Source organism: Sardina pilchardus, chromosome 12, assembly GCF_963854185.1.
Source record: "Sardina pilchardus chromosome 12, fSarPil1.1, whole genome shotgun sequence".
Taxonomy (NCBI): domain Eukaryota; kingdom Metazoa; phylum Chordata; class Actinopteri; order Clupeiformes; family Clupeidae; genus Sardina; species Sardina pilchardus.
This window is the reverse complement of record NC_085005.1, coordinates 24,463,293-24,488,947: the sequence shown is the minus strand read 5'-3', so window position 1 is coordinate 24,488,947 and position 25,655 is coordinate 24,463,293. Positions and strand designations below refer to the sequence as shown.

General features: G+C 43.1%; 2 protein-coding genes across 2 annotated transcripts; one reads left to right on the top strand and one right to left on the bottom strand.

The window, feature by feature from the left end:
- The first annotated feature begins 1,250 nt into the window (after positions 1 to 1,250).
- On the top strand, positions 1,251 to 17,135 carry LOC134098521 (apolipoprotein B-100-like). Its single transcript, XM_062551585.1, has 26 exons — positions 1,251 to 1,379; positions 1,933 to 1,977; positions 2,706 to 2,818; positions 3,002 to 3,129; positions 3,348 to 3,495; positions 3,874 to 4,026; positions 4,349 to 4,473; positions 4,670 to 4,755; positions 4,956 to 5,403; positions 5,524 to 5,641; positions 5,750 to 5,896; positions 6,191 to 6,405; positions 6,602 to 6,827; positions 6,965 to 7,135; positions 7,251 to 7,454; positions 7,612 to 7,779; positions 8,087 to 8,292; positions 8,520 to 8,699; positions 8,849 to 8,979; positions 9,182 to 9,383; positions 9,526 to 9,698; positions 9,807 to 9,982; positions 10,096 to 10,211; positions 10,444 to 10,817; positions 10,945 to 15,587; positions 15,727 to 17,135. The coding sequence occupies exons 1-26, from the start codon at positions 1,325 to 1,327 to the stop codon at positions 16,852 to 16,854; spliced, it is 9,879 nt and encodes a 3,292-aa protein (XP_062407569.1). The 5' UTR covers positions 1,251 to 1,324; the 3' UTR covers positions 16,855 to 17,135.
- A 6,050-nt stretch (positions 17,136 to 23,185) lies between these two features.
- LOC134098523 (rho-related GTP-binding protein RhoB-like) lies at positions 23,186 to 24,798 on the bottom strand. Its single transcript, XM_062551596.1, has one exon. It carries the CDS (start codon positions 24,632 to 24,634, stop codon positions 24,044 to 24,046), a length of 591 nt encoding a protein of 196 aa, XP_062407580.1. The 5' UTR covers positions 24,635 to 24,798; the 3' UTR covers positions 23,186 to 24,043.
- Between the last annotated feature and the right edge of the window lie 857 nt (positions 24,799 to 25,655).

The following is a 25,655-nucleotide window of genomic DNA, read 5'->3' as shown; positions in this document are numbered from 1 at the left end:
CAAGGCTACTAGACAACTTCCACATCTGCAAAATATTAAAGTTTATGTTCTATTGACACTTCCAAAAGACAAATACACACTTTAATGTTTTTATTATTATTATTATTTATTGAGACTTTTCTATTATTAAAGACATAATAATGTGATTAGCCATTATACTCATTCTTGTTTCATTTCTCCCTCTGATTACCTTACCGTGGATAACAGGAGGGTGGTGGGTTCAAGTATCATACATAATATCTGAGGTTGTGACACATGACTCAATCATAATGATAATCTGTTTAAGGGTGATGTTTTATGGCTATTGGTTTCTGGAACCGGCTGTCCTATAATGCGATTGCATGCCTACATTCTAACATTACCTCACACTATTAACAGATGACAAGAAATTATGATATGAGAAATATTTTTAAAAATATATTGTGGTGTAAAATAATATTGTTTGTAATTGAAATAACATTGGAGTAGATTTAACCATTTATATTACCGTTGTGTATTAATATTCAGAGCATCAGATTCAGATCAGCATCAGATGATTCTTACAGAGCCTACAGATTATTCTAATGCCAATTATATATATATATATATATATATATATATATATAAGTGTACATATTCACTTCAACCAGTATTTAGCTAATATTACTGTTATCTTATTGCTAGGAGCTATCTAAAGTCCATGTTACCAACTGTTCACCAACAACTAAAACAAATCAATAAAGTGATTAGGAAAAACAAAATTAAATAAGGCGTTTTATAACAACTGAGTTTATGAAATAAAAAACGCTGATCATTATCGGCGGAAAAGACACAACACATATTCACCAAAAGATTTTTTTTTTTTTTAAATGAAAGGGTGTAATATTTTTCCAGAAAATTCTATTTCATCTTTTCTACCTCTTATCAAGTGACTTTTCAAGAACCAAGAACCTTTGACCATAGGGGTTTACATGTAACAGGAACCCCCCAAAAAGGCGACTGGGTCCCATGGAAACAGGCAGATATCCTGACGCAATCAGCGTCTCTCATCAGGCCCCGTGCTGACTGACTGATCCTGGGTGGTGTTTATGATCCAGGTTCGCCTTTGGCCTGCCACAGCGGCTGTTTGAACTTTGGAATCAGTGCTGAACTGTTGCATTTGCTGACTGCCCCCCCCCCCCCCCCCCCAACCACCCTCCACCCCAACCCCTTTCACCTTACTCCAACCCATCCTCCCTCCCTACCAGATAAGTAGTATAAAAGCCTTGAGGTGCTTGGAAGGAGTCAGTCTTCGTTTGATAGGGGACTCGCTTCATTAGCTTACAGAGCTACTTTCCGACCCAAGATGGGGGATACTAAGCTCTGTCTTTTGCTGCTGCTGAGCTCTTACGCTCTAGCTCGTAAGTATCATACCATCTCAGGAGGGACTTTACAGCCTTGTTTACAGCCTTAAGATAATCCTTGACGGACAACTTAAAGACAATTTATTGTGCGTTGCATTATGTGCTGTATCATACAGTATACTGTTCCTGTTCCTCAGGAGGAACTCTGTTTACAGCCTTAAAATAATCCTTGATGGACAACTTAAAGACAATTTATTGTGCATTGTATTATATGTCGTTGGAATGGTGTACCTCTCTACTGTCGTTAAGAGCTGTGTTGAACTGAAGTATCTGCTATGCAAATAAGCTACATGTACCTAAACAGTAAAGTTAAAAAAGTGATACTTTTTTTTGATTTTCTATCCTAACTTTGAGACCATCTTTAATAGTGCTAACCTCATAGAGAGACTGTAAAAAATAACCGCCCAATATCATTCATATAATTTGTCTGGACAAAAATGCTGTTTCTTGGATTACTGTGCTTGTTGCTGAATATGGCCAACATGTATGACTTGAGAGAAACTGAATCTGAGTCTGAGTATGAACTTAAATCACTTTACTGTTTCACCAGAACAAGACGTGGGGAGTGCAGAGGAATCGACTCCAACATGTCTCTGTAAGTTTATTTGAAGTCAAATGTATGATTTACAACAGCAAGACACTTTGGTACAATTGATAAGACGGGAAAGACTGGCCGCATATAGACAAGGCATTGTAAATATATAGTGCTGGAATAATCCGCATCGAAAGCATAAACTGATAAACATGAAACTGATAGTGTACCGAGAGGATGCTGATCAGATTGGTGAAATGAGCTCAACATCTTCCTGATGTGTTGCGCAACTTCACCTGTTGAACCCATTTTCCTTCCAACTAAGCAAGAGACTTTGAACCTTAATGTGGATGATGATGATGAGATCACAGTCTTTGTTTGGGGCATTCTGTTCCCTTGCTCAACACTATCAGTTTTATCGTGTGCCACAGTCCATCTCTGCTATCAACATTATCAGCTTTTGTAGATTACATCAGTTTCAACATGTTCTTTTTTTAGAGTTAAAGTTGCCACTAGTTGCCACACCTGTTGTTTTCTTTCTTTCTTTCATTACAGCAGATGTTTTCTGTTTGCTTTACAGTAATTTCCCTCATATAAGCCGCATTGTGTATAAACCGCAGGACAGTGTTTTATGCAAGTTAAAAGAAACAAAACCATATTAACACCATATTAACTGCCCCCCTGTATTAACCTCATAGCTGAAGAAATATTGCAAAATCAATGTATAAGCCGCGGCTAATAGTCGGGAAATTACGGGTAGTGACCTTTTTGCTCAACTTTCTCTTTTGTAGTGGCAAAACGCTACAAGAACTTCAGGAACTACGTGTACCAGTATGAAGCTGAAACCTACAATACCGTGAATGGAGCCAGCGACACTAAGAACGGACCCAAAGTCAGCTGTAAGGTGGGTCTGACACCAAAAACAACCCCACTCCACTTCTCAGACACAGTTTGTCTTATAAGGCAATTCAACTGTGTGCAAATGCCTCATTTAGCATATTCATATTCATATTTCTCTTAATTGACATTTTTATACACAACTTGGCTCAATTACTCACATTAAACACGCCTGTTCTTCCCTTCTCAGGTGGAGATCGATGTCCCTCAGACATGCAGCTTCATCCTGCGCACCACCGAGTGCTCCCTGAGCGAGTTGGTGGATGGCGTCTACAGGCCCTCCTCCGAGACAGACGCTTTCCGCGTCGCCATGGAGAAGTATGTCCACTCACAAGACACACAGCTAGCCTAGCAGATGAAAATCATGAAAACACAAACTTATAACAGGGGCTGTATGAGACACTCACAAAGAGACATGAAAGAATACCAGAAATCCTACAGAAATTCTGTGATCTTTTTTTAATGCACCGAGTGCTTCCCAAGAACTCACAAGCAGTGACCAATGTAACAATTTTCATGTTCCCTGTTTTGATCAGGAACTCCCTGAAGGTGGCTGTTAAGGGCGAGACCGAAGTCAAACTGTTCCCAGAGCAGGATGAGCCCACCAACATCCTGAACATCAAGAGGGGTATTGTGTCTGCCTTGATGGTGCCTTCTCTGGAGGAGGACAAGAACAACAACATGGTAAGGGCCTCAGTAACCTTTTCCAATCACTTCCTTCAAGTCATTTAGGGGCATTCTGAGTTATCACTTCGTATTAAATCATGGCACTTCGATACCTGTGCAACATAACATTTATAACCAGAGTGATAAGATTACAGTTGCTATCAGCAAGCAATAAATACTTCAGCACCACACAGTAATCCAAGCATGATATGATTGGGAGGGGGGGGTGAAGGCCATCCTGTGTATGAGTGGTCAAACCTACAGTTGACCTTTCATTTGTTTTTCTTCTTGTAGTTTGAGGTCAAACTTAGTGTATTCTAACAATTGAATGAAGTGGGTTGAGTGGCTCATAATCATTTCTAACCTTCTCTGTCGCTCTTCTTTTGAACCCTCCAGGCCACCGTCCATGGAGTCTGCCAGACTGGCTTCAAGGTCAACGCCAGGGAGGACATTGCCACTGATGTGACTATCACCAGGGATTTGTCTGCCTGTGACGGCTTTGTGGCACAGAGAGAGGCCACCAGCCCCCTGGCCATCATTACCGGCATGGTGAGGACTCTTGCAACATCTTGCACATCTACAGCAGACTCTCTCACTCTCTAATCCTGATTAAAAAAAAGTTCAGCGATTCAGTTTGGTGCACAGCAACATCAAAAAGAACACTCTTTTTCAAATCCTGTGTACAAACATGTACAATCATGTAGATGCTGTGAAAGATTTTACTGCTGTTTAGAGGCACTGTCTATTTAGTCCCGCAGTGGCACATCGTCTCTAATTACAAGCTCAGACTCAAGACAAATAGTGAAAGCAAGTAAACATTATTTTTGCAGGTCAGTGATATAGTTTCTTCCCCTGTTTTTTGTACCTGTAGCACTATCCTCTGTCCAAGCTGATCGAGAGCACCCAGACCTGCACCTACCAGTTTGACAACCAGAAGAAGCACATGACCTCTGGCAGCTGCACAGAGAAGCACATCCTCCTGCCCTTCTCCAACAAGTGAGTCATTTTCTCTACTGTCTTTGTCCCCCCCTGCCCAACCAGGTGCCAGTAGCTTACTATAATTGGAATACTGTATGTTTACATCCTTTCATATTTGTTCATATTATACTGAAATTCATTGGCTAGATATTTTGCTCTGACTGGTTGAGTTTACACTTCAACTGAATGTGAATATTATTTTTGTCTGATCTAGGAACGAGTATGGAGTCTCCTCAATGGTGAAACAGACACTGACTCTGGAGGGAACAAACAAGATCAACGACAGAATCTTTGACTATGGTAAATAATAATTCATGCTCCACTGAATAACAACAATTGCCACAGTTCTGTAATCCCTGTAATGATATAATTGGGCAAATGTCCCAATGATTGTTTTTGACACTACTCAATCAGAAGTAATAAAACAGAAGGATGTAAAAACCTGATCATACTAGATAGTGCCATACACACCTCATCAACTCCTCTCTGTGCCTCAACAGAGGAGGCCAACCAGAAGACTCTTTCCATGGAGGCCGCTGATGACAAGAACACCATCCAGACCACAGAGGCCATGCTGACCACCTTCAAGGAGCTCATCAATCTCCCCGAGTCCCAGGCTCACCAGAGGGCCAGCACCTTCCAGAAGCTGGTGTCCGAGCTCCGTACCTTGACCTACGAGACCATGAAACCTGCCCTCAAGGAGATGGTGGACACCAACGTGCCCCTGACCTTCCAGTCCCTGGGCCAGTGCGGAACCCCTGAGTGTACCAGCGCCATTCTGCAGAGCCTCAGGCACTTTGACGTCGACGCCCTTGAAATCGATGCTGCCACCTACGCCGTGGCAAGGCTGTCCAACCCATCCGCTCGTCTGGTCCAGGACATCCTTGAGATGGCCAAGTACAAGCAGAGCAAGGCCATCATGTTCGCCCTGAGCCACGTGACCAAGAGGTGAGTAAAAGCTAATCGCTAACATTAGTCACAAACACTGTGCAGTGCCATGAGGACCTGGTGATTTATGGTGTTAGGAGAAAGCTCTAGTTCTAAACAGTCTTTTCCGCTCATCTCTAGGCAATTTGTGGCCGAGGGCAAGATCACCCCTGAGATTGTTGCAGTCTCTGAGTTCATTGCCACCATCCTTGGAGGTGACTGTGCTGGGGACAAGGATGCCACCTTCCTCGCCCTGAGGGTATGTATCACTACAAACATAACCCTACATTTAACACCTGTTGTTGTTTTTTTTCATAATAATGTATGCAACAGTCAGGTATAATCATTTCATCTAAATTTGCCATAGGTCATTGGAGACATGGGACTAGTCATGGAGGAAGCAGATCCCACTCTGCAGAGCACTCTGCTCAAATGCATGAGACAGCCAACCACCACCTTGTCCGTCCAGGTCGCTGCCATTCAGGCCTTCAGACAGATGTCCACGACTGATGAGGTAAGTCTCAACCAGAACTTACTATAAATGTGAAACTAGGGATAATACACTTGGAATGTAATTTTTTTATGAGATAAATTGTTGTGAATTGAACACCTGTGGCTAATTGAAGTGTGATTTTGTGAAACAAATGTAATTGTTAATGACATTAATAGGCAAAACATAAATCAAGTGTCTATCCTCCTTTGGAAATACAATATACGTATGTACATATGTGTAAAGATAACTCATCAGACTGCCAGGACTGCCTTATTTGTTCCTAAATATGCATTGTTTCTTTCCTCTCTCACACAGGTGCGCTCCAACCTCCAGCGTGTAGCCCAGTACGCCAAGGGTGCCGTGCAGAAGAGGCTGGCTGCCTACCTTATGGTGATGAAGACCCCAGAGGACCCCAGCAACATTGAGATGGTGAAGAAGATCCTCACTCAGGACAAGAACGTTCAGGTCAAGGCCTTTGTGGCCTCCCACGTCAACAACATCATCAACTCCAACGATCCCTGGACATCTACGTAAGTACTAAGAAGAGGGAATGGCAAACAAAACAATGACAATGACAATGAAAAAGGCAACACCAAAGCATTTATGTACATCCCTGACACTACCCTTAGCATTCTGTATGAATTACCAAGCCCATTTGGCTTACTCACATACAGTAGGTCTCAGCGATCCATGTAAACTCATGTCTGTACATTTTGCCTTCCATAGGTGGGGTAAGGACATGGCTGAGGCCCTCCAAGGCATTGAGGTTGATGCCTCAGGCGACATCAGAGAATACTCTCGTAATTACAAGACAGACGCTTACATGCCCCAGGGTGATGTTCACACAAGCATGCAGGGCAATGTCATCTTTGACCCAAGCAGCCAGCTCCCCAGGGAGATTATGCTTCAGACCACCCTGCAGGTCTTTGGACAGAGAGTTGACCTCTGGGAGGTATGTACCTGTTGTTTTCTTCTTTCTAAAAACATCAAATCATTGTCATATAACATATGGTTAGAGTATAAAGAGTAACATATTCTCAAGGTTTTTCCACTGAATTTTGATCTGACATTCTCATCCTCTGTTTCTAGTTTGGCATGGAGGGTAAAGGCTTCGAGCCAACCATTGAGGCTTTGTTTGGGAAGAACGGCTTCTTCCCTGACACAGTGTCAAAGGCCATGTACTGGACTGGAGACAAGATGCCCGAGAAGATGGTTGAGATTCTGGAGAACTGGGGAATACCCATGAAGACTGACAAACAGGTGAGGGATACTTTCTCACCTTATTCCTTTGAAACAGCCTGTATGCTAATGTGATGTTTCATTATACACATCTACAGAATATTCATTGTTTCTCTTTATGCCATTTGCCCTAAAGGTGCCTGAGAATCTGATGAGGGAGGTTGTGCGCAACTTCAACAAGCTGGCCAAGAACGTGAAAGCCCAGGAGTCTCCAGAGGCCATGGCCTACTTGAGAATTCTGGGAACTGAGCTTGGTTACATCAAAGCTAACGAGCTTATGGAATATGCCGAATGGACCCACATGTATACTACTGGTCTCGCCATGCAATTGTCCAAACACGTATGTACATTTAAGTAATCCTTTATATAGTTATTTGTGAGTGACATATGGGACAAATGTTTGGCGTGAATGTGTAGGCTATGTGTGTTTGCATTTATTTATATGTATGTATAAGTATGTAAACCTTAATGAATGTTATTCCTTTGTTCTGATTTAGTACCTGCGAGAGTGGACCTCTGGCACCGACAACACAGTCACTGCCCACTACATCCTCATGGACAACGGGTTCTCCCTGCCCACGGCCACTGGCTTCCCTCTCAAAGTTGCTCTGTCTGCCACCATTGTTCCCAGAGCTAAGGGAGGACTGAATATTGCACAGCCTGTGGTAAGTAAACATCCATAATTGCTGGCATACATACAGTACATACATACATACATAAATATACATGTATAAATACATGAAGGGTTGAGATGCAAAAACAGTTAAACTTTTGATAGAAATTACCTGAAATTGACAATAAATCATGTACATTTTTGTGACAGAACTGTTTTTGCATCACAACTCTTCACACGTATACAAACATACATACATACATACATGAGATGCAAGTTACTATATATGGTCTGTGTTTTATTTTATTTTTCTTCTCATGACTATGTTTTGTTGATAATGTCATGATATTGCATTACAGCAAGAGCTGTCCTTCATGCCCTCCATGGGTCTGGAGTTCGTGACAAAGATGGGAGTCCACATCCCCAAATTTATGGATACTGGTCTTGAGATGCACACCAACATGTACCATGAGAGCAAGCTCAATGCCAAAATCACCATGGCCAAGAACCAGATCAAACTGTCCATCCCTGCCCCTGAAGGCTCCACCCAGTTCTTCCGAGTCAGGTAGGCTTGACTTCTTTCTCCCATTTCACATGTTTCACTGTGTTGCCCTCTGTAGACAGAAGTATGATGACTATTCCCAACATTTAATCATTTGTAAATACTATGCCGTGGTAACAACAATACATACATACAATCATTATCATCTTGATGCATTAATCCAAAAACATGAGGAGCTGAACATCTACTGAATATTTGAATATGTTTGTCGTCTTTTGTAAAAAAAATAGCAACAGACTCCTGTCTGTGAGCTCTGGCCAGGCCACCCTTATGCCCTCTGTGTCTGAGGCAAGAACCAATGTCCAGGAGTGCGCCCCTCTCTTCAGTGGAATCAAGTACTGCACCACCGCACGCTACTCTATGGCCAACTCTGATGATGCACCCTATTTCCCCCTCAATGGAGAGACCAAGTATGTGCAGCATACAATTGAAATAAATTAAATACTTTATTTTATTTCTAACATTCTGTTTCTTTACTGTATTATATTCTTTAACATTATGTTTGAATTTGCTGTACTGGTTAAGAAACGCAAATGCTGAATGAGTTCTTTCTTCATAGGTTTGCTGTTGACATTGAGCCTACTGGTGAAGTCTCTGAGTACACTGCCACTGTTACTTACGATGTGCTCTCTGAGGGCAAAGAGGGTCGCCAGAAGGTCGATTCCATCAAGGTGGCTCTGAAGGCAGAAGGTAGGCAGATTATCACTTGATTAATGCTACCTTTCACTACCTTCCACTGTGACACACGTATTTAGAATGACAATGAACAAAAACACCAGCATCAAAAAACACTTGTAACACCAAACACTAAATGTAGGATCACCTGCCAATGGGAACCAGCTGAAAGGAAAAAGCCAACCAGCTTGCAACAAACCTATTCTTTACATTTCAGGATCTCAGCCCACCGAGGCCTCTGCTGCCATTAAGTACAACAGGAACAGGAACGTCCTCACCACCAGCATCCAGATCCCTGATTACGATGTGGAGGCGGGCATCAAGGTTGGCATGACCGACAGCAAGTCCAGAGGAAAGCAGATCACCATTGACGTCAGCAACCACAACATCCCCAAGATGTCCCTTATTGCACGCGCCAAGTAAGTCCATAGCTCTTTTTTTATTCCTCTGTGAGAAAATGGTAATTCAAGGTGAATCTTGTCATCTCATCGAGCTATCAAATGGAAAGCATGCAAAGTGTTTGTGCTGTGCTTGAGCTGTGGACATTCCTTATTTTCACAGGATGGAGGCCATGAGGGAAGGTCTGGTGCAGGCACAGCTGATTGTGCCTTCCATGAGCACTGATGCAACCCTGACTGCTACTCTGAGGAAGGATGCTGATCTTACCCTGGAAGTTGAGAGTGACATCAAGCTCCCAGAGACCAACTCCTTGCAGAGGGTCACCTTCAGATATGGTTAGTAGTACACACTAATTGTCTTTACTACAAACTGGTCCACACTACAAGGAGCATTAAGGACTCATCTCTGTATTTTGCCCTGACTGTGAAATGTTGTTTTTCCAGGAGAGGAGAACATGGAGGTGCAGGTTAAATCAGACATGAACACAGAAATCCACAAGATGCTGCCAAGCACAGAGTCTGCCCAGAGCTGGCTGGAGCAACTGAGCCAGGACATCCTGGACCAGAAGGTGGTGAAGACCGACATGAAACTGCGTCACATCTACAACAAAGCTATTGAGGTATAAAAGAATAACAAAAACAGCTCCGTACGACATGTGTTGAGACACTATTCTAAATCCAGTATTCAGTATTGGTTAAGTCAAGTTATCTAATAAATGTTTTGTCATCATAGGCTTCCCAGATCTGGATGGACAAGGTTTCCACCAATGCTCCATACATTGCACAGCTGAGACAGAACATGCCAGAGCTCGTCATGCCCACCATGCCTGAGAAGCTGTACCTGCAAACGTGAGTAAAATATTGAAAAACCCTGAAACTTGAATGACCGTGGCTGAGCTTTTGTGCTGTCAGCTCAATGGAAACTAACTTTTATACTTAATCTACTATTAGCAAATATTATATATTATAATATTAATAATATTATATTAATAATATTTAAATATTGTCAATACTGAATTGAAGCAGATCTACAGTTGACTGAAAATAGGAAAAGCTAACATTTTTGTTTTGTCTTTAACAGGGAGGGTGCATTCAAGTACCAGTTCAACAAGGACACAATCACTGTGACCATCCCCCTGCCAATGGGCGGAAAGTCCTCCGAGGACCTAAGCATCCCCTCTGTTGTGTCGACCCCTGAGATGTCTGTTCACCAGGTTGGTCTGATGGTTCCTTCCCAGCAGTTCACTGTCCCAGCCTTCTCCATCCCATCGGAGTACGACCTGACACTGCCCATGTTCGGCATGGCTGAGGTCTCTGCCAAGGTCAACAGCAACCTCTACAACTGGGAGGCCACCGTCTCTGCTGGCAATGACTCTGTTGAGGCTCCTGCCTACGTTGCCAAGTACAGGATTGCAGCTGACAGCCCAATTGACATCCTGTCCTACACCACTGAAGGTAACTTTTTTGTGGAATTAGAATTGCTATTAAGTGATACATAGATTGAATATCAGTCATGAGTATTAATGTTATTACTCAGTTAATTACTCAGTTATAAATTCATAATTTCTATTCATAATTACAGGATCAGCAAGAATTTCTGATGCACCTCTGGAAACCTTGAAGACAGCAGTGACTTTCAGCCTGAACCACAAGTACCTTACCACACGCGTGAACATGGAACAATCCAACATTATCCAAGACAGCGTGAAGGCAACAGGCCAGTATGAGATCGAAGCATTCAGCCCTCTGGGTATGCAGACATCCCTGAAGTGTACTCTTCAGACCTCCGTTGCCTCTGAGATCAATGGAGACTTCAACGTGGATGGATCATTCACTCTTGGTTCAGTCTCTGGAAGCACCAGTCTCACCTCCACCTACTTGGTTAACCCTGGCACAGAAGCCACAGCCGAATCAACATTCAGAATGAGCACCCCAATTGCCCAAATTAGGAACAAAATGAAGTTGTCTGTTACCCCAGACCAGAAGTCCTTTGAGTCCACCACCAATGTCAACCATGAGGTTGTCAAGCACACAACCAAGCTCACCATTGAACACAAGGATGCTGAGTTCACCGTGAAGACCGACTGTATGACCAAGGCTGCTGAGAGGATGCTGCGCAACCAGTTTGATCTTTTTGCCACCATGGAGAAGGTCAGTGTGAGGTTCGATTCTCAGGTTGATGACCAGGCAAACCGTGCCGTGGCTGCCATCATGGCATCCCTGGACAACAATGGCCTGGAGATGAATGCTGATGCTTCCCTCAACTATGATGAAAACCGCAGTGCCCACAAGGGTGTCTTGCTTCTGAACAGAAATGGCCTGACCACGAGCTGCACCACCAACCTGCAGATCTCTGCTCTGAATGTGGAAAATGCTGTCCAGGGTACCTTCGACTCAACTGGTGCCACCATGTCTGTTTCCGGCAAGGGAACCTTCCAGGAGAATAGCTCCGAGCTGAAGATCGATGGCAAGGCTGGTATGTCTGAGGTACATCTGAATGGCTTGTTCAAGGCTGATCTCTTTGATGGCAACACTAGGAACCTGGTGAACTTCCGTCTGAATGAAGATGGCCTGGTCCTCTCTAACAGCATGGCTGCATCTTATAATGAGATCACCACTGACACCACTCACTCTCTGAAGATCAACCAGGCATCACTGAAATTCACCTCAGTGTCTGACAACATCATTAGTGAGAGCAACTCCTACAAGCATGACATTGCCATTGATGTGCAGAGATACATTTTGGCCATGATTGTGAACAACGATCTCAAGATCTTGGGTGCCAACTTCATCAATAATGCCAAGTTTGATGCAGAGCCTTTCAAGATGTCAGCCACCGGACTTCTGAAGGGAGCCTATGGCGAGGAGGAGCTGAGACACACCTATGAGATTACCTATGCTGACAGGACTGCCTCTACTAAGTGCACCAGCAACGGAAAACTCCTGGGTGCCCAGATGACCCACAGCTCTGAGCTGGAAATCGCTGGACTCTCTGCCAAGTACAACGGAGAAGCTCGTTTCAACTCCCCAGTCTTGCGTCTCTCTGGTACCATGACGACTGATGTGAAGCCCTTCACCGTGACTGTTGATGGCATCCTCAACTCTGACGGGGAGCTGAGCCTGTATGGAAAACAGACAGGAGAACTGTACAGCAAATTCCTCCTCAAGGCTGAGCCTCTGCATGTCACACACTCACTTGAATGCCGGGCCTCTTCCTCTCATGAGCTGGACAATGGAGTCACTGTTGCAACCAGCTTCCAGAACAAGATCGACAGTCTGCTGGTTCCCGAAGAGCAGAGCATCTCCATGAAAATGGAATCCAAGGTGAACAACCATGCCTTCGACCAGGAGGTCACTGCCTACAACAAAGCTGAGAGAATGGGAATGGAGCTGACCGGCACCATCTCCACCAACCTCCTGAACAAGGATGGTGATAACAACCAAGACTTTGCCATCTCTGGTTTCCTGAAGTACGACAAGAATAGTGACAGCCACATCATTGAGATGCCTTTCATGGATGTCCTGCCAGTCATCATGGAAAAGCTGACCATGACTCTTCAGAGAGTGACAAGACACACCATTGACATGCTGGAAGACATTGATGCCAAGTACAACATCAGGGCTACTTTTGAGGAGAAGACAACTGAGCTTAAAGAAGTCATCGAGAGTTTCGATGTGAACATGTTTGTGCAGGACTTGAAGAACTTCATCAACTCCATCAGCATTGACAAGTATGTGCAAATTGTGCGTGATATTGTTCCCACCGAGGAAATCACCAGGGTCCTGAAATCTATCTGGCAAACCATTGTCACCTGGGTCAAGAAAAACAACATTGTTGAGAAACTGAATGCAGCCTACATGAAGGTTGAAGAGATTGTGGCCCAGTATGAGATTGAGAACATCATTGAGCAAGCCATGAATAATGCTGTGGAGATTATGAAGCAATACAAGGTGAAGGAAACAATGCAAGAAGCTGTTGAGACTCTGAAATCAGTTGACTTCCAACCACTGATTGAGAAACTCACAGAGATGCAGAACAAACTTGCTGAGGAACTGAAGGCATTTGACTTCCAGCAGATGATGGATGACCTCAAAGAATATCTGAACAGAATCCTGGAGAACATCAAGTCTGTTGACTTTGAGAGCTATGCTGAAGTTGCAAAACAAAGATTTGTCGAGATGAGCCGTGTGCCTTGCTTTGGTAAGCTGTATGGTGAGTTCAAAATCACTTCCCCAGAGCACAACCTGGCAACCACAGCTGAGTTCCTGAACTCAACAACCACATCTGAAACACCAGAGTTCAGTGCTACCCTCAACTCTCAACTGACATCTACCTTTGACCTTTTGGCATACAATATTGACGCCACTGCTCACATTGCTGCCCCTAAGAGAAACCGCCTGTCTCTTACTGAATCAGTCAAAGTGAACCACATGTCCTTCTCTGTGGACCACCAGGGATCAACAACTCTCTATGGCATCACAGGTCAGGCCTCTGCCAAGACCACCATCAAGGCAACCACTGAGCCCTACACTGCTGAGTTTGTCAACAATGCCTTCCTTGCATTGGAGAGTGGATTTTCCACCACACTGGAGACCTCCTACAACCACAAAGTGAACATGCCAGTGGCCAACATCTTCAGTGAGACAACAATGACCCAGAAGAGTCTTGCCCAGCTTGAGGCTGGTACCATCACTGTGACAATGGGCAATGAGGGAAGCGGAAAATGGGCCATTTCTGAGTATTCTGATGAAGGCACCCACAAGAGCGACCTGGAGATTGTGCTGAACCCCGAAACTGGCAAGATTACATTCTCTGCTGTGACCAACAGTGACCTTCTTAAAACAAAGCAGAACATGAATGCTGAGGCCACACCTTTCTCTCGCATCAGCATGGACGCCCGCACTGAGACTGAGACCTCCTTCATTAAGAGCAGCATTGTGGAGCTGAAGGGAGAAGTTCAGGTGGAGGAGGCCAGACTTCTGCTGACTGCCACCCACAACACTGAGATGACTGGCAGGGTTGAGGGAGTCATTGCCAACTCACTTGAATTTGAGGTCACACCCTTCAACGTCCGTTTTGACAGCAAGAACAAGGAGAACACCAAGCTCTCTCTCCCCTTGAAGATGTCCGGAAAGGTTGATCTGCAGAATGATTTTGCTTTCATTGTGAACCCTGCTGAGCAGCAATCCACCTGGACAGGCCTTGCTCGTTTCAACCAGTACAAATATTCCCACTTCTTCAGCATGGGCAACGGCGAGAAGGAGATGCACGTCTCTGCAACACTCAATGGCGATGCTAATCTTGAGATGCTGATGGTTCCCATTAACATTCCTGCGATGACTGTGCCCTTCATTGGAATCACCACTCCATCTGTGTATGAATGGTCCCTCTGGGAAGATGCTGGCCTGAGGCAAATCCTGATCACACCTCAGCAGACTTTCACCCTGGACTCCAAGCTGAAGTACACAAAGAATCCCGAGATGATGACGGTTGAGATCGACATGGAGCCAGTGTTCAATGCCATCAATAAGAATGTCAATGTTGTGCGCAAACAGCTTGAGCAGGGCAAAGACAAGGCAGCTGACCTTCTGTCCATCTCCTACAACCAGGCCAAGGAGCAGTATGAGAAGCTAAACATTGAGGTGCCTAACACCATCCCTATGCCTTCCATTTCCATGCCAACTCTGCGCATGCCAGCTGTTCTCCGTAAGTTCAAACTGCCAAAGGTTTCCATGCCCAACATGCAGCAGACTCTCCTGATCCCCACCATGGGTGACCTGAACTACGAGTTCTCCCTGAAGACTGCCATGCTCACTCTGAATGCCAATGCTGATCTCCTCAACCAGGACAACATCATTGCACGCTTCAATGCCCAGTCTGCTTCTGAGTTCCCCATCCTGAACGCTAAGTCATCTGGAACCTCGACCCTCAACACTGCTGATGGTATGAGCCTTGGCACCACACTCTCCTTGGAGCACGCCATGCTTGAGGGAAGTCACACCGGCACCATCACCCTGAACAAGGAAGTCACAGAAGCATCCATTGCAAATGTTGCAAAGATTAACCTGGCCTCAGTGGCCGTTGAGATCCACCAGGAGCTGACAGGAAACCCTGTGGAGGGCCTGAACATCTTCATGTCCTCCCCAAGTGCTGGTCTTCTTGGAGTGCAGATGCAGACAAAGAGCGCAAACAACCTGAACGGCAGACTTTACAGCAGATATCCGGTAAGCTTTCAGATGCACATTACTTTTATTTGAACAAATAACAGATACATTCTTATGTCCATATATATTTCAAGATTTAGGGGTAATCAGTCAAAATGTTCCTGTCATCTTCTAACAACATGTTTGTTCTTCCTTGCAGTCAGAGCCACAAACTGATGTGGACATCCTGGGCATTGAGATGAATGTTGACTCCAACAAACTGAACATCCAGACAAGCTGGAACATGGAGGTGCCACGTGAGATGCTTCTGGGCATTAAGGATAGAGTGCCAGAAATCACTTCCACATTCAACATCAAGGATATGATGAGTGAACAAGCTGATGCTGTCTACAAAATTATCGAAAGGCTCCAGCTTTATTTGCAGCATGCTGAACATTACCTCAAAGACCAGGCAGAGCAGATCTATGCCAGAGCTGCAGAGATGATGAGAGACACTGACCTCGCTGAACTTCCCAGCAAGGTCTCCGAACATGCCAAAATCCTCCTGGAGAAGTACGAGACGCTCTTCAACACCCTGGTAGATGCTGCACTCACCTTCCTGAGGGAGACTAAATTCCAAGTCCCTGGTTATGATGAGAAGCTGTCTGTCTTTGAGATCTACGCAGAGATCAGCACCTTCATTGGTGACTTTACTGAAGATGCCATAACAAGAATTCCTGAGATGCTGGCTTCTTATAGTGAGGCTGCAATCGAGTACATCAGGAATGTTGAGTTCACAATGCCTGGCTCCAGCCACATCGTCAGTGGAAGAGAAATCTTGGATGACCTGACAACCTTTTTCAAGAAGATCCAACGTCAAATCATCACCACCGTGAAGGACCTCAGTAACATCAGCTTGGAGACCATTGTGCAGAAGCTGTCAGAGTTTATGCGCACTGCTATTGACAGGACAAGAGACTTCATCACCTCCCTGACATCACAAGATCTCAGCACTGTTGTTGAGTGGGCCAAGGATGTGTACACCGATTTCATCAACTCAGGAATCATCCGTCGCATCACTGATGGAGCTGCTGAAGCTTTGAGTGTCGCCGAGCAATACTACATGCAGCTGAAATTTAGATTCGATGAAGTCTTTGTCGACTTCTCCCTTGAACAGCTGAATGCAGACATCCAGGCCTGGATTCAGTCCATCATCGAGCGACTCACTGACTTCCAGAACAACATCTCAGAATACCTGGTTGAGGTTTCAGAGAAAACCAAGGCTCACGTGACCGTTAGTGACGATAAGATTGATGTTACCATCCCTTTCCCATTCAAACTTGCATAAACCTACAGACTGTCATCATGCTGTTAACACCAAACTGAACTCTACTGTCCACCAAATGTGGTGAAAACTGTCAACTACCTGCCTGAAGTGGCTTGAAATGAAAGTGAATGCTGTATTAAACTAGTATGCAATAAGAATACACTTCCACCAAATGTTAATGCTACTTTTGTGTTCTATTTCTTTTGACTTTAGTCACAAATTCCCCTCTCAATGTCTACCTTGTTATTCTATTTAAAAAAAAAACTGAAGGTAAAGTATTAATAAAGACCATTTGTACTGCATGAACATGTATATTCTTTTGTTACAACAACACCATGCACTTCCGTCACATCAGAATGAACTAATCACTAATAAGACATACGCCTATCAAAAAACAAAAGCCAACATAATAAGTCATTGATCTCATGTAGCCTAGTGCCTACTCTTTATCCGCCCATTCAATTTTACATTTTCTAAAGCATAATTAGCAGCATAAAACTACACTGACTCTTTGGTCTAAAATCAATTCACATTCCCTAAGAAAATTAATCCAATAGGTCATTTTTGCTTCACAATGTGAAGGCTGAAATACTTCAGTATAATAATTATGCAATGCGAGTATACCAGAGAAAACTAAACAAAAAAGCTGGGATGTGAAAACTCTTATAGTCAAGTAGTTGTAGCTCCACTCAAAAGCTTGTCACATCTTTTCTCAGCAATAAACACTTACTGGAACATTAAAGAGTCACTTCACCCCATAACTCCACCCACTTCACATTTCTGAAAACGGCTTTCAAAATGGGCGAGACGTTCTGAAATTTGGAGAGAGAGTGCAGCACTGCTGCAACCAATCAACCATGGTGATTTCGTGTCAATCTGGGAATGAGTGCTGCAGACATGGCTTATCACAGGTAGGCTAATCAGGGCAGCAGGTGTTGGGGCGTTTCAGTCCTAATTTGTAACGACCCGGTGACGTAGTGTCGGACTAGAAGTGCAGGACAACGTCAGCATTCCAATAGTATTTTGGACCAACATGCCATGGCATGTCTCAAACTGTAGTATGCGCGGAGAGCAATATCTCCAATACAAAATCAGACGAAATGTTACTTTTGTCGAGAAACACGATTTTTGTCAATATTAACCCTGGTAATAGTACAGTTCACCACTTATGAGTATTTTCAATCAATCAACAGCTCAAAAAACATATTTTAGGGTGCAGTGACTCTTTAATAGAGGAGTGAATGCCCCCTTTTGGTGCTCATGGGTAATGCAAGATGCACCTGAAAGTTCAACGAATTTCCAAAGGGTGAGTAAATTGGAAAAGTGCCACAAAAGTCAACACTTACAAACATCAGGAAAGACAAGAATTGACAAAAACTGTAAAACATTGTATTTGAAATCGAAATACATCAAATAAAATGGGAGCATCAATGTTCATCCAAGTTTTCAATCCTACTGTTTCCTTTGAGCTTGAGCATTTTAGGCTAATTATCATGCGTAAATGGACAGCGACCAGAATAAAAAGGCTGCCTTATCAAGTTGAACAATAACTGATGTGAACCACTTGATATCGCTGTTTGGAGGGTTACATGATGTTGGGGAAGCATGTAGGCTAGTTTGTGTGTGTGACCAATTGACTAAATCACTTACGATACAATGGTGAAGAACATCGAGGAGTGGTTCAGCGCTCTAATCCATGCTTTGAGCGCCACTCCGCCCGCCGCTGAGTCAAGACTAACTGCGCGTCTAAAAATAGGGGGACATGACCTCATCATACTAGCCGGTGTGTTCGGGATGTGTTCCTACCCTGTCCCCACCCTTGGTTGAAGCAAAGGGGAAGCAGCCGAAACGCTGACTCAAAAAGAACAAAAAATACATTTGTTTTAATCCACTGACATTGAATATAGCGAAACCAACCCAAATCTGATCCTTGATCACAAACCTGTCTCAAGACAGGCGGCAGTAGGGCTACATGTGTAGCCTAGTGCTGGACTGCTGGTATTTATATGGAATATCCATGTTCAAATTCATTCAGCCTCTTAAAGGAAAACATTGTTATTGGCTAACTTGATGCTAGAAAGTTAAAATACAATATAAAGCTGTGAAGTAGGCCCTTAAGAAGTAACTGATTGACCTCACAAATGTAGAGCAGGTAGCTCAGTGGTCTAAGGGGTTGTGTTTGCAACCAGAAGATTGTATTCCCAGTTGGTGCACGTTGTAGTGCCCTCACACAAGGCACTTCATTGGCATCCAGCCTGCCCACCCAGTACCAGTTCACCCAGATGCATGGGTACCATGCAGCTTTGGGGTTACCTGTGACGGACTAGTCCCATCCAGAGAGAGTCTACACCTCTCATCCTTTTTGACCGCAGAAACTGGACTTAATCACTGGGCCTTTGCCGCGAAACTTCATGATCACAGCTATTGATTCCAGACCAATATGGATTTGGGTATTTATTGTTGTACTAAAAGTATAAATACATTATATAAATTAGATAGGCTATTTGTGCAGATTGTGTATTTGAATAGAGAGTTCATGCCAGGGAAATGACAGATATAAAGCAGCGCCATGCATGTCATTGAAGTTTATTTTGATATTTAGAACGAAGTTATTGATTAGAAAGAATACTGCTTAGACGTTTGTTCCTGACTGGCATTAATCTGTGCCGAGGTAAATAAATCATTGCCATTTTGAAACATCCTCATCTCCATTCCATCTCTATCGCTACCACCAGCTAGGCAACACACAGGAAGAGGTTCCCTGCTTGTTTTTTTCTCTCTTGCTTTTTTGCTAAGCCACAGTTACCTTTGATTCATTCTGCCTAATAAGGCTACATTCGGACAATTGTGTAATTTCTGTAACTAAGAAAGGAGACTTGCTCGGTGCATTTTCTGTCCTAAATGGTTTAGTTACATCAGATTAATTCCATTAAACTTGGAATAGCAGGCCTCTTTCCCTTTGGAGCTCCCCACAATTACAGGGAAAATGGCACTTGTTTGTATTGATCACAGAAAGATTTGACCTCACAGAGCAAGGCACAAATCCATATCTCTTTTTACAGTCACTGAACAGGATTTCCACAGAGGAAAGAGGAACTAAATTAGGATTGTACTTGCTGTGAGTGATTTTCTGTGAAATTCTACTTGATGCATCGGTAATGGATTGTAGATGTTGAAGCATTCTGAATTATGCATTTTATTGTTTATTTAACATTTGTTTGTTGCTTAAAGCTTTAGTTGAGACACTTTTGGAGACACAGTCATTATTATTCTCACCAGTGTTCCATCTGTGATATGTCTCCATCTGGAGATGAAAGACAGTTGCACTGGACTAATTAGCCAAATGTATAGGTCTTCATTGGTATTAGTTAAACTCTTAAGGAGATTTTTCAGGTTGCAGTAAGGTGGTGACGTTGCTTTGAACATTTGAGTAACACTGTGATTGAACTATATGACCATTAATTTTGCTTTTGTGCTTTTGCATGATTAGCTCAATTCTACCCTGCTCAAAGTCCGGAGAAAGAGATCAAAGCAGGATACGGTCATGGGTGTGAAAGTTCATTGGACACTGTGTTCCTTTCCTGAATGTAAACAAAAGGGTCAAGGGCAACCATGTCATGTTGGGAAAGAATGTGACTTTTAAGTCAATGGCCATGAAATCCCCCTCCTTCGAGCTCTCATCTGAATGTTGGCGTAAAAGGGAAAGAGTGGAGGCCTGCGCGTTGCACAATGAGTGACCTCCCGCTGGCTTTGCGGGGAGCTGGACAGAAGAGAAGAATGAGGGGATGTTGCCATAATGTCTGCCGCACTAATGCCTGCATGCATACTATGGCGTTGTCAGTCGCTGACTGCCTCATGCTGCCTCCCCCACCCCCTCTCAGGCCTCTCAGCTGGTCTGGGTTACATAATCTTCTGTAAAGTGCTCAAGGTAAATATTCGGAGAAAAAAAAATACAAGTTCATGCACCTAATGAATAAACTAACTGGAGCAGGATTGAGTCCCTCATTGAAGTTTCAAAAGACAAAGTCATGTGAATGTTTATTTGTAGTAACTGTTGCCTGTTGTATAAAGTTGTCTAGATAACAGTAGCTTTTGTAAAATATTATAAATGACTGCCTTATTCGTCTTTTATTATATAACTGTGGCTTTGGCATGGTAGTTCAAAGAAGTATGGGCTAATAGGCATAAACTGTGTTTGTTGAGAGAGAGAGAGAGAGAGAGAGAGAGAGAGAGAGAGAGAGAGAGAGAGAGAGAGAGAGAGAGAGAGAGAGAGAGAGAGTGTGTGTGTGAGAGAGAGAGAGCGAGAGAGGGAGAGAGAGTGTGTTTATTTCCAAAGAACATAAGAGGTGGGTGGAAGGGTCAGGCTCATGTTGTTGATAAACACTTCTTCATTATTACCATGCAACCACAAGGGGACCTGCTCTGTGTCATGTCCTCCTTCCTCATTATCCAAATTAACTGGAGTGGGATTGGATTTCTTTTTGTTTGCTGCTACTCGTGTAAATGCATTACAGGTTGTTTGTGAAAAATGGTCATATATGACACTGGGAAGGAAAACAATGTTCTTTGTATTCAGGTTAGTGTGGATCAAAGTAAAGTTTCCTTGTGAATATACAGGACAAGGAAACGTTAAACTATTAAGTGGTCTCTAGCACAACATGTTTACACAACATATTCCACTAAGCCCTTGTTTTACAGTAAACACTAAAACACTAACAGAGTGGCGTCCAGTCAGAGTTGTCACACACACACACACACACACACACACACACACAGACACACACACACAGAAAGGAAATGTTTTAATTTCCTCATGCAGGCCTCCGCAACTTGGCCGAAATGACTCACGCCGGCCATAATGGAGCTTTCCAATAGTTCCCCCTTTAGTTTCAATGGACCACTCCTATCCGTTCTAACAAGATATCACCTTTGACACCAATAAATGTTGCTGGTATACATTTCAAAAGCCTGCTACGCAACCAATCATCCCTCTGAATCCACAATGTGTAAGTGAATGCAGCTCCAAGTTTTAGCCCAGACATGTCTACTGATAGGGAACCTCATGACTGGCTGTAGGGAGGCTGTGGAACATGTGGATGCACATGTTCGCCACATGCCCATTGCATGCTCATAAGGAGTCTGGAGCCCTAGTTGCATGCTATGCTAATGCCAACTGTAGTAACAGTCTGGGATAGCAACTAAAAGCATATTTGACAATTGACTATGTAGATATAAGAGGAGAGGAACTAAAATGTTCAGATAACAAACAAATGTGTAAAAGTCATTCTGTTGTAAATTGATATTGGTAGATTTCGTTGATGTTGTTCATGGTCTGAACAGAAAGCTGCTTCTCTGTCATCCATTAAAAGTGCCCTCATGCTTGAAACAACCATCTGCTGCAGACATTGGTGCATTTAAAATATATATATATTTTTTAATTCAAGTTTTATATAGACAAAATATACAACCCCTGGCCTGATTGCCCTGAGGAAGACTCAGTAGAGTTAAAACATGTATGCACTAGCCTAATCCAATAAAATAAAGGATTTTTTTGAAGAATTTTTTCACTTAATCGGTGTGCCTTAGACCTCTGACTGCCTTTTACTAATTTTCAGCAAGAAATCTTACACATACAGGACAGTCACAGTTTGTTTAAATAAATACAACCTCGCCAGGAGTCAATTATTTCTGTTGATCATTTCAGAGGATTAACTGCTTGCCCCTGTGTGTAAATATGAAACTCACATAGGCCTACGTATACATTCATGAAGTGAACCCATTGTTTTTCTCATTTAAACTAGCAGCTGTCTTATTGAAAGATTTTATCAATTTTAGGCTCGCCACAAAGACCTGGTTGTTATGTAAGAGCCCTATCAGACTGGGAAGTTTGGTTTATTTATAGTGCACCAGACATAACATTTGAGTAAGTGCACAGACTGTGGAAGTCTTGCACATGAAGGAAGATAACAGTGCCCTCCGAGATCAGTCTGAGTTTAAAATATAACCCCCAGCCATGGCTTTTCCTGTTTATCCAGGCTACATCACCAGACTGTTTATTGTCTACGGAGTTCTTATTTCCTGCAAATGTCCTCACTTGCTATTTGCAGCCTTTATAGTCAATATCAAAGGAATGCAGTTTATATAACAAAATGTAAAATATGTAGTTCCCTGACTGAGCATTTTAAATATAATGGATATTACTTCAGGTACAACTAGCTAGGTTGCAGATTGTTTCGATCACGCAATAGAGTAGACCCTACTTCTACGCAAAACTGTAAAGTTACTTTATGGTACCTGACAATTACAAGACTTTGCCACATACAGTAATTAAATATTAGAAGGACCAATCACGTTAATTTCAGGTAACACAAGTGGTCTTTATTCAGGCAATTTGAATTAAGGACATTTCAGGTTTTCTTTAAAAAGTCCATATTGATACATCCACAGAGGATACAAAAATATTGCACTATAAAAGTGTTCTCAGTTGTGGCACATAGCAGACAATGGTTGACAACTTGCAGTCATTTTTTCCAACAGCAGCGATGCTGGAACTGGGCCTAGGGCTATGTGGTCATAAAACATAACCTTTAACTTGCAAAAGCAGCTTTGAAAAGAAAAAACAAACAAACAAACAAACAAAATACACTCCAGTGAAATAAAGTAGCCAAGTGAAATGGTTTTGTTTCATTCGGAAACCCACAAACATCAGGCTTCAAAGTATTTGAATAGGCTAGGCCTACAGGCAGTATAATTGTCGCAGACAATATTTCATTATAACAATATTTACTGTAAACAAAAAGGGTTGTTCAACACATGTGCACCCACCCTCCCACAGATTGTAGTCTACAGTATATTTTATGTCAGACAGTTTTTTAATGTCAACACCAGCGCTACAAAAACCACTAAATGGTTCAGTAGTGTGCCACTTTTATTCATTTGTTCCCTTTTTTGGATTTAGGCTAATAACACTGGTCCATACCCCATGCGCCTCACTCTATTGGCACATTAAACAAAGGTTCAACACAATGAGTCCTGATGCTGACTCGAAGCAGGCCCAATGGTGTTCTAACTATTTCCCCCTGACATCATTAGTTGGGACACAAGGAGCCTTGTGAATAGGCAGGCACCAGTCAGGACGTGGCATGAACAGTCAGAATAGTTCAAGACAACAAAATTCCATTGTATGCTTATTTGGCTGTTCAGTAAGTCCTCACAATAGCAGACAACACTTTGTGCAACTACCATTTGGACTTGGTCGTTTCTGTAGGGCGGCGCGTGTAGCGGTCTCGAACACCTCGCGTACCCCGTCTTTGGTTTTGGCTGAACATTCCAAATAGTCGTAAGCCCCTATGCGTGCGGCCATGGCCCGTCCGTCCTCCGTTTTCACGGGCTCTTGTTTCATCCTCGATAGCTCGTTCTTCACGTTCTCGTCGTTCCGTAAGTCCTTTTTATTAGCCACCAAAATTATGGGGACGTTCGGGCAGAAGTGTTTGACCTCTGGCACCCACTTTTCAGGAATGTTTTCAAGGGAGTCTGGACTATCCACCGAAAAACACATCAATATGACATCTGTGTCCGGATAGGACAACGGTCGGAGCCTGTCGTAGTCCTCTTGTCCAGCAGTATCCCACAATGCTAGCTGCACTTGTTTTGAGTCCACCTCGATGTCCGCGACATAATTCTCAAATACAGTTGGGACGTAGACCTCTGGAAACTCGTCCTTGCTGAAGACGATTAGGAGGCAAGTTTTCCCACAAGCACCGTCTCCTACCACGACCAATTTCTTGCGAATATCTGCCATGACTAAAGAGTCACATTCAACTGAAACACTGACTAATTCAGCAACAGCAACAGTAGATTACTTGATAGAATACAGATCCACTCCTCAGCTAGCTTCGTTGCTTCGCTTCAAGTCAGTCTAAAATGTAGACAGCTGTACACATCCACACCGCCTTGGTTTCACTCCCTTGCTTTATAATGGATCGAATGCTTTCTTAATATAGCAATCCAATCGGAACTATGAGAGTGATGTCACCCTTTGCAAAACTAACTCTGATAGGACCATGCTCGGAGGCGGAGCTACGAGTGTGACAACCATCTGAACTCTGGGAGATGTGTGCGTGAGCTTAGACTGTCACATACAATATTTAATTTAGGCTACAGTACACCATTGTGATACCATTTCCACGACATAATACCTGGACGAATAAATGCAACTTTATATTAATGATAATGTAACTAATGTAACTAAAAATACTAACATGAACGTAAGTTAATAGATATTTCAGACATTCAACTGACAGCAATCTATGACAGCAGCCTATTGAGACAGTGGAATTAGGGTAGGGCTAATTGTTAATACTGGATAGACAATGGCCTACATGAGGTAGAAGAAGAGAGTGTGTTGTCAGTTTGAGAACTTAAGTTGCTTTGGAAAGTGCTGACAACGAGTGAGACAACGAGTTTTAATGTGAGACAACGAGTTTTAAACAATAGGCCTACCTCACATTCATATATGAGTGACGACAAACCTGCGCCATTGAAGATGAATTACAGGCTACACACAGAATGTGAACACATTAATTTAAGCTATCTCAATTGTACTACACTGAGTTTTTATAGGCCCCTGTTTCATATTATTCAAGTGTGCATTTTGGTAAATATGCTCTTATCAAAGTTTCGTATGGGTATTGCTACAGATAGTAAACAACGTCTTCATCTTTTTAGATAATTATTTGTTAAACTGCCTGTAGCACAGGCCTGGACCTAAAACAGGAAAAGCTGTTGATATGCAGATGCGCCAAAGTTCACATGCTCACGAA

Coding starts and splice junctions, on each gene's coding strand:
- LOC134098521 (XM_062551585.1), top strand. CDS start 1,325: ATGGGGGATACTAAGCTCTGTCTTTTGCTGCTGCTGAGCTCTTACGCT. Junction 9,983..10,095: donor TCTACAACAAAGCTATTGAG/GTATAAAAGAAT, acceptor TTGTCATCATAG/GCTTCCCAGATCTGGATGGA. Junction 10,212..10,443: donor GAGAAGCTGTACCTGCAAAC/GTGAGTAAAATA, acceptor TGTCTTTAACAG/GGAGGGTGCATTCAAGTACC.
- LOC134098523 (XM_062551596.1), bottom strand. CDS start 24,634: ATGGCAGATATTCGCAAGAAATTGGTCGTGGTAGGAGACGGTGCTTGT.